Source organism: Anomaloglossus baeobatrachus, chromosome 8 (genome assembly GCF_048569485.1).
Source record: "Anomaloglossus baeobatrachus isolate aAnoBae1 chromosome 8, aAnoBae1.hap1, whole genome shotgun sequence".
Taxonomy (NCBI): Eukaryota; Metazoa; Chordata; class Amphibia; order Anura; family Aromobatidae; genus Anomaloglossus; species Anomaloglossus baeobatrachus.
Genome location: NC_134360.1, coordinates 12,841,015 through 12,854,540, shown reverse-complemented (window position 1 = coordinate 12,854,540; position 13,526 = coordinate 12,841,015). Strand labels below are relative to the sequence as shown.

Here is a 13,526-nt window from a genome sequence, read left to right as displayed (position 1 = left end):
ATATCCTCCTCCCCACCCTCTCTGCCCATACTGTGTCTGCATATACATTCCTCCTCTCTCCCTTCCCCCATACTGTAGCCACATGTACATTCCTCCCTTTCTCTTCCCCCCATATTGTGGCTGCATATACATAACTCCCCTTCCCCATACTGTGGTCGCATATACATTCCTCCCTATAGTGTGGTCGCATATACATCCCCCTATCCCCATACTGTGGTCTCATATACATTCCTCCCAGTGTCGGACTGGTTACCGGAGGAACCGCCAGTAATACCAGGATTGGCTGCGGTTACCTGCATTGAACTCTAGAGCTCTCACCTGAGCTCCGGAGTGCAGCCTGAACTAAACTCAAGATTTGCAGGACTGAACCATGAGCACCGACTGATTCCCCAGCAATTGTGGTTCAGTTCATGACAGCTGTGGACAGACCGGGCTGAACTCCGAAGCTCTCACCTGAGCTCTGGAGTTCAGCCTAGCCTGTCCGCAACTGTCATGAACTGAACTGCAAACGCCGGGGAATCAGTCAGTGCTTGTGGTTCAGTCCTACATGCCATGAGTTCAGTTCAGGCTGCACTCTGGAGCTCAAGTGTGAGCTCCGGAGTTCAATTCAGGTAACCGCAGCCAGGCCTGGAATTACTGGCGGTTCCTCCGGTAGCCAGTCCGACACTGCGTCGCATATACATTCCTCCCCTCCCCCCATACTGTGGTCTCATATAGATTCCTCCCCTTCCCCCATACTGTTGCGGTCTCATATACATTCCTCCCCTCCCCCTCCCTCTATACTGTGACCGCATATACATTCCTTCTCTCACCCTCCCCCATACTGTGTCCATATATACTTCCCTGTAATGGTCAGGAGACCGTTTATATTTCCATAAATATCCCATTAAAGGTTAATCTCTTTCCCAATCCAAGGAAAGAGGCAACCCAAGAACTATGAACTACAACCTTAATAGTCCAGGAGGACAAAAACAGGTAAACCTCAAAGATAGAGCACAAGAGTGGTTGGAAATTACCTGGTAGCAACCCCCTGACTATATATACACAATTAGAAATAGCAGTGGAGCATGCCTACTCTACCTAGACACCTCGTCGCCGCCTAAGAAACTAGCTATCCTCAAAGATGAAGAACCCAAAGGGATAGTTAAAGCCCCCAACATATATTAACGATAATATCAGAAGCAAACAATACACAGTTTGTAAGGAATATGTGGCACCCCTGCGGCTTCAGGCGCCACAAGGTACTCCACCTCACCCGAGGTGCAGTATTCATCTCAGATACGGAGGAGGTCATCGCCGGTAAACTACCACAACACATCCAACACACAACTCGTGAGCTCTGTTACTGGGACTGGGCCAGGGTAGGTGCCAGGGGTGGCCATCACGAGGTATGGGATCTCTGGCCCACTAGTTTAGCATCCCGGGAGGCAGGGCACCTCAGGGCTCGACAGTTCGAGTTACGTTCGAGAACGGTTCTATCAGCAAAAGCGTGGCTTTTTACAGCTACAGTGTGCAGGGAGCCATCGCTGGCAGCTTGCGGTAAGCTGGTAACCAAGATAAACATCGGGTATCCAAGCAAAGTGCTTTGGTTAGTAACCCAATATTTACCCTGGTTACGTGTGCAGGAAGCCGACACTTCCCCGCTCAGCTCGCTCCGCCTCCTCCTGCACGCGGCATGTACACACACACACACTCACACTCACACTCACCTGTCCCCAGCCATGCAGTCCACGACACTGACGTCCTCATCGCCACATGGCCCCGCTAAGCTCCACCCACTTCGCACTCCGCCACCCGCACACATGGCCCTGCTAGGCTCCACCCACTTCGCACTCCGCCGCCCGCACACATGGCCTCGCTAGGCTCCGCCCACCTGGCACTCTGCACACATTACCCCACTAGGCTCCGCCTACCTGGCACTCTGCACACATTACCTTGCTAGGCTCCGCACACCTGGCACTCTGCACACATGGCCCCGCTAGGCTCCGCCTACCTGGCACTCTGCACACATGGCCCCGCTAGGCTCCACCCACCTGGCACTCTGCACACATTACCCCACTAGGCTCTGCCCACCTGGCATTCTGCACACATGGCCCCGCTAGGCTCCGCCCACCTGGCACTCTGCACACATGGCCCCGCTAGGCTCCGCCTACCTGGCACTCTGCACACATGGCCCCGCTAGGCTCCGCCCACCTGGCACTCTGCACACATGGCCCCGCTAGGCTCCGCCCACCTGGCACTCTGCACACATTACCCCGCTAGGCTCTGCCCACCTGGCACTCCGCATGCATTACCCCGCTCGGCTTACCTGCAGTGATGAAGTCCCGCCCTCCCGACCTCAGCGCTGACACTGTATTCCATGGCTGCCGCTTTACATCTCACACAGCGGCCCGAGACTGTCACTAGCGGTGACGTCACAGGCTCTCGTGATACTTGGCTGTGAAGGTCATTGAACTCAGTGACAGGTCGGCTGTCAGCAGTGCAGGAGATCGTCACTGCAGGTAATGTACCTCGCTCCTGACAGCAGCACTTGTCATGCCCTGCAGTGACCTGGGCTGACCTATTGATGTTAGCTCAGGTCACTGCATTGCTCTCCCAGCCAATGGGTAACATTCTGTTATTCATTGGCTGGGACAGTGACTATGGTATGGATCGTCATGGTAATCGCTTGGATTACAGCAGACCTGGATTTGTTTTTCTTTCTAATAAATTGGTGAAAGAGGGAATGTATTGGGCAGTGTTTTTTCAAATAAAAATGTGTTTGTCGTCTATTTTTTTTTTATTACTGACTGGGTTGGTGATGTCGGGTATCTGATAGACGCGTGACATCACAAATTCCAGGGCTTGATGCCAGGTGACATTACACATCTGGTATCAAGCCCATATATTACCCCGTTTGCCACTGCACCAGGGCACGGGATGAGCTGGGGCGAAGCACCAGGATTGGCACATCTAATGGATGCGCCAGTTCTGGGGCGGCTGCGGCCTGCTATTTTTAGGCTGGGGAGAGTCCATTAACCATGGACTTCCCTAGTCTGAGAATATCAGACCCCAGCTGTCTGCTTTACCTTGGCTGGTGGTCCAATTTTGGGGGGACCCCTATGTGTGGTTTTTTTTAAATTATTTATTTAGGCTGTGCTGGGTATATAAGACTGGCCTTGCCATGTGGGCGGGGCCTGATCAACGTGTCTTGTAAGCCTTGTCTTGAAAGCTAGGTGCTCAGGTCCCCCTGGTGACGTGTCCTGTGATCAATACTATTGCCTGACATTCCTACCTGGCACCTGTGCCGGATTCCTGCACTGTCTCCAGGAACTCTGAAGCCCCAGTGACTGTTCTACCCGTCCCCTGTGGGACGCAGTCCCTGCCACGCTAGTGCTCCGGCTACCATGCACCCAGGCCTCCGGTGGGGTGCACGGCCCAGTGGATCCACCACCCGGGCCTAACAATACGGAACGGAAACGGATACCGCACGGATGCACCCGTGAAAAAAACAGACCGTTTTTTGCGGACCGCAAAAACGGATCGGTCATGTGAATGTAGCCTTATTCTGATCTTCCCTTTATAAACAGCAGGCAGAAATAAGTGAATAGCGCCCCCCAGCGTCAGAAAATATTCTTTTCCTGAAATTCTGTGCCTTTTTTTCTCCACACATACCTTTGTTCATTGTGGGCAAAGAGTTCTATTTTGACATCATCGGTCCATAGGACTTGTTTTCAAAATGCCTGATGCTTCTTTAGATGATCTTTTGCAGATTTCTGATGCTGAATGTTATGGTGAGGACGCAGGAGAGGATTTTTTCTGATGACTCTTCCATGAAGGCCATATTTGTGAAGGTATCTCTGAACAGTAGAACAATGCACCACAACTCCAGAGTCTGCTAAATCTTTCTGCAAGTGCACGGGGGGTTTTGACTTGCCTCTCTAACAATTCTATTAGCAGCTCTCACAGAAATTTTGCCTGGTCTTCCAGACTTTATCTTGACCTCCTCTGTTCCTCATAACTGCCATTTTTTAAATACATTTTGAACTGAGGAAAGAGGAACTTGAAAACACTTTGCTATCTTTTTGTAACCTATCCCGGTTTTGTAGGCCTCCACCATTTTAATTTTCAGAGTGCTAGGCAGCTGCTCAGAAGAACCCATGGCTGCTGTTTTTTGGTACAAGGTAGAAGGTCGGGTTTATATAAAGTTGTGAAATTTGCATCACCTGAACTTGCATAACAATGACCGTGAACAAGCCATAACAAGCTAATTAATGTCTGAAACCTTGGTCAAATTATCTGATCACACATATCTCCAAGGGTGTCTAAACTGGTGCATAGACCATTTTCCTTTTTGCAATTTTTAAAATGTAAAAGATGAATATATATATATATATATATATATTTTTTTTTGCTTAAAATACAAAGGAAATGTGTCATCTTTAACTGTAAGCCTTTTAGGGATCATTTCATCTTCAACTTGCTTAACTGTTCACAAAAACAGTAATTTTGACCAGGGGTGCTTAAAATTCGGCATGCAGCTGTATTTACTTAGAAAATTAGTGACGTGTTGAAAATTAATTTCACTCGCTGTATATAATAAATTATATAAGTGAATTGAAGATTTGTGCATATATATTCACATTATCTTTCTGTAGTTTCCTCCCTGTTTAGGAGAATTACTGAACATTACCAAATTTTTAATGAGGTTTTATATGTTTTGCATATATAATAGATACTATCCTCTTAAATTTGTAGCATCCATTTGATTAACTATGCTAACTGCGTGATTTTTATACATTTTTAAAATTAGATCCTAAAATAAGAATCATTTCATTTTATTGGCTTCTTCAATTTCTACAATGAATATTATGAATAATGATTTATATAAGTTTTGTTGCACAATTTCTCCAATGTTGTGAATTCCCATTGGCTGCAATGAGCAATGATCTCATAACCAGGTTTCCAGTGACATCATAGAACGTAGAATGTTAGGATCATGAATGTTCCATCAAATTAGACATTAGCTTTGTGAAGAAAACCTGTGAAGATGTCTTCAGGATTTTCTGCAAGTAACACCATGGACATTACACCAAAAAGTCTGAATAGTGATGATCAGGAAGACCTGATCGCGGAGAGTACACGTCTGAAAAATGAAAACGCAGAACTGCGCCGAATTATGGGGCTAATGCAGGAGAACGTGGAGCTTAGATATGTTTTAAAAGACCATGAAAAGTCAGTTCAAACCAGGATACAGAAGAAAGACCACAAGGGTAAGCCTGGGATTACACATATAGATTTCCCCCAAATTAAAAATTGTAGAGTAATATTTGATGTTTCCTAAAAGAATTGATGAAATGGCCACACATTGACATTAAGGTTAATTCATTAAATTCATTAATAATAATAATAATAATAATAATAATAATAATAGACATTAATTCATGGAAGCGATGTAGGATCTGCCCTATGCGGGTGTCCATGTATAATGACATATCCCTCGTACAGTTACATTATGGTTTGGCTCATAAATCCAACCATTGAGCTAGAAGAAATCAGAATGATGGGAATTAAAATGTAGAACTTTCTCAATTAAACTTTCCAGAATGCTCCATAAAATGAGGTTGTTGTGACCTACTATTAATATTATAGATTAATATATATATTTATTTTTCATATTCTAGACAGGAAACAGCCACATGGATCCAACTATGAATGTAAGTTGTGTTTCCTACACTGTTATTTTCTTAATATGTGGTGTTTAGATTACTAAATAGTTAAGAACATTTTTCAAATTAACATTAGGCTTATACCTATGTCTGGTTACTAGAAACGTTTCGTACAATGCTCATAGGGAGCCACCACAAACCCATGTAGCAAGACGTTTTACTCTTCATGATGTAGGCATTTATAAAGAAACCTCAAATGTTGAACCAGACCTTAGTAATTTAGGATTTATGGAATCGTCCAAGGCAGAGGAACCTTTAAGAAGGGGACCTTGCTCTGGCACAGAGTAGACTATAGACAAAGCAATGTACATAGAGTAAAGGCACTCCATGTCACCAGTGGACCAGGAGTGCACCCTACATGAGGGCCAGGGGAGACCATTCCTCCAGGATATGAACATTGATGTATGGGAACAATTTTTTTTACTATTCCAGATATCAAAGAGAGTAAACAAAAGATGGACTCCTACCCTCCTGTAGGTGAGTAGTTGGATATTACCATTAGCCGACCAATTCTCCGGGCTCATGGTGCAGTTTCAATTGCATTGATTTTATTACGTATGCAGACCCTAAAAAAGTGATGAAATGTCAGCGCATTGTCGGAGAGATGGCCTTTCAGCTGGACCGCCGGATTCTGTGTGCCATCTTTCTGGAGCAACATCGACTGTATGGATACCGAGTACCATACATAAAGGAGAAGATTTTACAGGTGAGAAACCTCAATTACTATTATTAAACTGTTTATTTTAATAAATGGAGGGTTTTGTCAATGTGCGAGTTCTAGACAGCTTGTACCAACAATGTTACAGAATGTAATATAATGCTTGTTCTTAAAAAAAATTACATCCACCAATGGAATTGATAAGAATTATCAAGGGAACGTTGTAAAAAACAATAAATAGTAAACCTACTCATTAACTCCATCCACAATCCCAGCACCAGCTCTATGAAGGTCCCTGCTGGTCTTTTTCCTCCCAATGTGATTGTTCACAAGGAAATTACTCATTTCTGCGTAAATGCGAATATGTATGACAGTGATTATTTGCAGTGGTCTTGTAGTCATGATGTTCTGTTTCATGTTCGCAGGTGACCACTTGTCCACTGACCGGCAAAGTGGACGAGAACTCAAGGTCCGACTTGTACCGGCGCTTCAATCAAACGATGAGTCATCTGAAGAAATTGGGCTATTGCCCCGAAGTCCACGGCCATGTTACGGAATACCTAGTCAACACATATGGGATCATAAAGGACAAACAAGCCGGAATCGATGACCTTTCCTCCTTTAATGACCCAGAATACCTGAGCAAGATGGTACTGGAGTGCATGCCATGTGATAAGACAAGTGACATCCTAATAATCCACAAGTGTCTGGCATGTTTTGCCAAGGAGGACGGAAAGTCCTTATTCACTTGTTAATTACAGGGTTCCCTTTCACATGCATGAGCCAACCACAAATAAATACCATTTGAATAATGAGTCTTGTTCATTGACTTCTTTCTGCTGATTTATATTGGTTGTTATTTGGGCTTTACGATCAGTTGATCTAATTCTTCCTTAGATCGAAAAAAGAGATGTGCGGGAGAGCAGAACTAGTAAACATGATATACAAGAGACTTGACTTTGGTTAGACACCACTTTTGTATGTACAAATCCCTAAAATAATGTCACCTTAGAGAGCAGTAGCTATAGGAGGCACATAAGTAGCAATCATACCTTTATCTGGAGCCTGAAGGTGCCATACCCAGCGAGGAGGTGAGCGAGGAGGCTAGTGGACAAACTGGACCAAGACACCGAACTCTGACCTGGAGGAGCGGACCTAAATGGCTACCAAGTCTTCACTAAAGCCACAAGTGATGGGGATAGGCTGGTGCTAGTAGGTAGCCATCTGGAGCAGCGCAGGTGGATTTCCGTGCCTGAGTACGGGGAGGTTGGAGCAGGCTCCAGTGCAGGTGTGGCAGATACAGACAGATGCTGGTATATACCGGCAGGTTCTCGTAGGTACTGTATGATAAATGGACGCTGGCAGGGACAAGCACGGGTACTGACATGACCCAGCAGGCAGAGCGGGAGCACTGGGGAGAAACAGAAACACAGGTGCTGGTGGATACACAGTAAATGGAAAAAGGCTGGAGGGAGCTAACAACTAGCAAGAGAAAGAGCAAATTAACGGAGGGACATTGTACAGGCCCCTCCCAATGGGATAAGGATGCCTTAAAGGGAATCTGTCAGCAGGTTCATGCTACTGTATGTAAGCAGGAAGGAAGAAGAAAATGTCTTAGGTGTGGGCCCTGTGTTTGTCTGTATGATGGGACTTATGTTTTTACATTTTTTGGACCACATGCTGTACGGGTTAAAAACAAAAAACAACTGTGCTTCTCTTATCTGTGCGTGAGCTATTGTTTATGTAAATTAAAGGGTTTACTACCCTATGATGAACATTAGAGGCTTAGAAATGCAGGTGCAGAGCAAGTCCAACATGCCCCCTGCTGTGATTGACACCTCACAATCAATGCACAATCTCTAAAGAGAGACTGGTGTGCTCAGGGAAGCACAATCAGCTCTTGTGTTTTCCTGGATCTAAATTCTTTGATTATGTTTGAATGGCTGTACCTAGTCATCTAGGTTATACATTGTTGAATTCAGGATCACTTTGACTGCATTATGTTGCTGTCAGATGAGGTAGCAAAAACCTGTTGATAGATTCCCTTTAAATACATTACGACTGGGAGGCACTTCTGGGTTTGATCACGCTGGCCCTTTAAGACAAGGGAGAATAGTGCGGCCATGCCCTAAGCTCTCCCAATACTGTGGCCATATATATCCTCCTCCCCACCCTCTCTGCCCATACTGTGTCTGCATATACATTCCTCCTCTCTCCCTTCCCCCATACTGTAGCCACATGTACATTCCTCCCTTTCTCTTCCCCCCATATTGTGGCTGCATATACATAACTCCCCTTCCCCATACTGTGGTCGCATATACATTCCTCCCTATAGTGTGGTCGCATATACATCCCCCTATCCCCATACTGTGGTCTCATATACATTCCTCCCAGTGTCGGACTGGTTACCGGAGGAACCGCCAGTAATACCAGGATTGGCTGCGGTTACCTGCATTGAACTCTAGAGCTCTCACCTGAGCTCCGGAGTGCAGCCTGAACTAAACTCAAGATTTGCAGGACTGAACCATGAGCACCGACTGATTCCCCAGCAATTGTGGTTCAGTTCATGACAGCTGTGGACAGACCGGGCTGAACTCCGAAGCTCTCACCTGAGCTCTGGAGTTCAGCCTAGCCTGTCCGCAACTGTCATGAACTGAACTGCAAACGCCGGGGAATCAGTCAGTGCTTGTGGTTCAGTCCTACATGCCATGAGTTCAGTTCAGGCTGCACTCTGGAGCTCAAGTGTGAGCTCCGGAGTTCAATTCAGGTAACCGCAGCCAGGCCTGGAATTACTGGCGGTTCCTCCGGTAGCCAGTCCGACACTGCGTCGCATATACATTCCTCCCCTCCCCCCATACTGTGGTCTCATATAGATTCCTCCCCTTCCCCCATACTGTTGCGGTCTCATATACATTCCTCCCCTCCCCCTCCCTCTATACTGTGACCGCATATACATTCCTTCTCTCACCCTCCCCCATACTGTGTCCATATATACTTCCCTGTAATGGTCAGGAGACCGTTTATATTTCCATAAATATCCCATTAAAGGTTAATCTCTTTCCCAATCCAAGGAAAGAGGCAACCCAAGAACTATGAACTACAACCTTAATAGTCCAGGAGGACAAAAACAGGTAAACCTCAAAGATAGAGCACAAGAGTGGTTGGAAATTACCTGGTAGCAACCCCCTGACTATATATACACAATTAGAAATAGCAGTGGAGCATGCCTACTCTACCTAGACACCTCGTCGCCGCCTAAGAAACTAGCTATCCTCAAAGATGAAGAACCCAAAGGGATAGTTAAAGCCCCCAACATATATTAACGATAATATCAGAAGCAAACAATACACAGTTTGTAAGGAATATGTGGCACCCCTGCGGCTTCAGGCGCCACAAGGTACTCCACCTCACCCGAGGTGCAGTATTCATCTCAGATACGGAGGAGGTCATCGCCGGTAAACTACCACAACACATCCAACACACAACTCGTGAGCTCTGTTACTGGGACTGGGCCAGGGTAGGTGCCAGGGGTGGCCATCACGAGGTATGGGATCTCTGGCCCACTAGTTTAGCATCCCGGGAGGCAGGGCACCTCAGGGCTCGACAGTTCGAGTTACGTTCGAGAACGGTTCTATCAGCAAAAGCGTGGCTTTTTACAGCTACAGTGTGCAGGGAGCCATCGCTGGCAGCTTGCGGTAAGCTGGTAACCAAGATAAACATCGGGTATCCAAGCAAAGTGCTTTGGTTAGTAACCCAATATTTACCCTGGTTACGTGTGCAGGAAGCCGACACTTCCCCGCTCAGCTCGCTCCGCCTCCTCCTGCACGCGGCATGTACACACACACACACTCACACTCACACTCACCTGTCCCCAGCCATGCAGTCCACGACACTGACGTCCTCATCGCCACATGGCCCCGCTAAGCTCCACCCACTTCGCACTCCGCCACCCGCACACATGGCCCTGCTAGGCTCCACCCACTTCGCACTCCGCCGCCCGCACACATGGCCTCGCTAGGCTCCGCCCACCTGGCACTCTGCACACATTACCCCACTAGGCTCCGCCTACCTGGCACTCTGCACACATTACCTTGCTAGGCTCCGCACACCTGGCACTCTGCACACATGGCCCCGCTAGGCTCCGCCTACCTGGCACTCTGCACACATGGCCCCGCTAGGCTCCACCCACCTGGCACTCTGCACACATTACCCCACTAGGCTCTGCCCACCTGGCATTCTGCACACATGGCCCCGCTAGGCTCCGCCCACCTGGCACTCTGCACACATGGCCCCGCTAGGCTCCGCCTACCTGGCACTCTGCACACATGGCCCCGCTAGGCTCCGCCCACCTGGCACTCTGCACACATGGCCCCGCTAGGCTCCGCCCACCTGGCACTCTGCACACATTACCCCGCTAGGCTCTGCCCACCTGGCACTCCGCATGCATTACCCCGCTCGGCTTACCTGCAGTGATGAAGTCCCGCCCTCCCGACCTCAGCGCTGACACTGTATTCCATGGCTGCCGCTTTACATCTCACACAGCGGCCCGAGACTGTCACTAGCGGTGACGTCACAGGCTCTCGTGATACTTGGCTGTGAAGGTCATTGAACTCAGTGACAGGTCGGCTGTCAGCAGTGCAGGAGATCGTCACTGCAGGTAATGTACCTCGCTCCTGACAGCAGCACTTGTCATGCCCTGCAGTGACCTGGGCTGACCTATTGATGTTAGCTCAGGTCACTGCATTGCTCTCCCAGCCAATGGGTAACATTCTGTTATTCATTGGCTGGGACAGTGACTATGGTATGGATCGTCATGGTAATCGCTTGGATTACAGCAGACCTGGATTTGTTTTTCTTTCTAATAAATTGGTGAAAGAGGGAATGTATTGGGCAGTGTTTTTTCAAATAAAAATGTGTTTGTCGTCTATTTTTTTTTTATTACTGACTGGGTTGGTGATGTCGGGTATCTGATAGACGCGTGACATCACAAATTCCAGGGCTTGATGCCAGGTGACATTACACATCTGGTATCAAGCCCATATATTACCCCGTTTGCCACTGCACCAGGGCACGGGATGAGCTGGGGCGAAGCACCAGGATTGGCACATCTAATGGATGCGCCAGTTCTGGGGCGGCTGCGGCCTGCTATTTTTAGGCTGGGGAGAGTCCATTAACCATGGACTTCCCTAGTCTGAGAATATCAGACCCCAGCTGTCTGCTTTACCTTGGCTGGTGGTCCAATTTTGGGGGGACCCCTATGTGTGGTTTTTTTTAAATTATTTATTTAGGCTGTGCTGGGTATATAAGACTGGCCTTGCCATGTGGGCGGGGCCTGATCAACGTGTCTTGTAAGCCTTGTCTTGAAAGCTAGGTGCTCAGGTCCCCCTGGTGACGTGTCCTGTGATCAATACTATTGCCTGACATTCCTACCTGGCACCTGTGCCGGATTCCTGCACTGTCTCCAGGAACTCTGAAGCCCCAGTGACTGTTCTACCCGTCCCCTGTGGGACGCAGTCCCTGCCACGCTAGTGCTCCGGCTACCATGCACCCAGGCCTCCGGTGGGGTGCACGGCCCAGTGGATCCACCACCCGGGCCTAACAATACGGAACGGAAACGGATACCGCACGGATGCACCCGTGAAAAAAACAGACCGTTTTTTGCGGACCGCAAAAACGGATCGGTCATGTGAATGTAGCCTTATTCTGATCTTCCCTTTATAAACAGCAGGCAGAAATAAGTGAATAGCGCCCCCCAGCGTCAGAAAATATTCTTTTCCTGAAATTCTGTGCCTTTTTTTCTCCACACATACCTTTGTTCATTGTGGGCAAAGAGTTCTATTTTGACATCATCGGTCCATAGGACTTGTTTTCAAAATGCCTGATGCTTCTTTAGATGATCTTTTGCAGATTTCTGATGCTGAATGTTATGGTGAGGACGCAGGAGAGGATTTTTTCTGATGACTCTTCCATGAAGGCCATATTTGTGAAGGTATCTCTGAACAGTAGAACAATGCACCACAATTCCAGAGTCTGCTAAATCTTTCTGCAAGTGCACGGGGGGTTTTGACTTGCCTCTCTAACAATTCTATTAGCAGCTCTCACAGAAATTTTGCCTGGTCTTCCAGACTTTATCTTGACCTCCTCTGTTCCTCATAACTGCCATTTTTTAAATACATTTTGAACTGAGGAAAGAGGAACTTGAAAACACTTTGCTATCTTTTTGTAACCTATCCCGGTTTTGTAGGCCTCCACCATTTTAATTTTCAGAGTGCTAGGCAGCTGCTCAGAAGAACCCATGGCTGCTGTTTTTTGGTACAAGGTAGAAGGTCGGGTTTATATAAAGTTGTGAAATTTGCATCACCTGAACTTGCATAACAATGACCGTGAACAAGCCATAACAAGCTAATTAATGTCTGAAACCTTGGTCAAATTATCTGATCACACATATCTCCAAGGGTGTCTAAACTGGTGCATAGACCATTTTCCTTTTTGCAATTTTTAAAATGTAAAAGATGAATATATATATATATATATATATATTTTTTTTTTTTTTTGCTTAAAATACAAAGGAAATGTGTCATCTTTAACTGTATGCCTTTTAGGGATCATTTCATCTTCAACTTGCTTAACTGTTCACAAAAACAGTAATTTTGACCAGGGGTGCTTAAAATTCGGCATGCAGCTGTATTTACTTAGAAAATTAGTGACGTGTTGAAAATTAATTTCACTCGCTGTATATAATAAATTATATAAGTGAATTGAAGATTTGTGCATATATATTCACATTATCTTTCTGTAGTTTCCTCCCTGTTTAGGAGAATTACTGAACATTACCAAATTTTTAATGAGGTTTTATATGTTTTGCATATATAATAGATACTATCCTCTTAAATTTGTAGCATCCATTTGATTAACTATGCTAACTGCGTGATTTTTATACATTTTTAAAATTAGATCCTAAAATAAGAATCATTTCATTTTATTGGCTTCTTCAATTTCTACAATGAATATTATGAATAATGATTTATATAAGTTTTGTTGCACAATTTCTCCAATGTTGTGAATTCCCATTGGCTGCAATGAGCAATGATCTCATAACCAGGTTTCCAGTGACATCATAGAACGTAGAATGTTAGGATCATGAATGTTCCATCAAATTA

The 13,526-nt window shown here is 46.2% G+C and overlaps 1 protein-coding gene across 1 annotated transcript; it reads left to right on the top strand.

Moving 5' to 3' along the window:
- The first annotated feature begins 4,996 nt into the window (after positions 1-4,996).
- Positions 4,997-7,169, top strand: LOC142249065 (speriolin-like protein). Its single transcript, XM_075320650.1, has 5 exons — positions 4,997-5,252; positions 5,664-5,696; positions 6,141-6,185; positions 6,272-6,414; positions 6,792-7,169. The coding sequence occupies exons 1-5, from the start codon at positions 5,030-5,032 to the stop codon at positions 7,119-7,121; spliced, it is 774 nt and encodes a 257-aa protein (XP_075176765.1). The 5' UTR covers positions 4,997-5,029; the 3' UTR covers positions 7,122-7,169.
- The last annotated feature ends 6,357 nt before the right edge of the window (positions 7,170-13,526 follow it).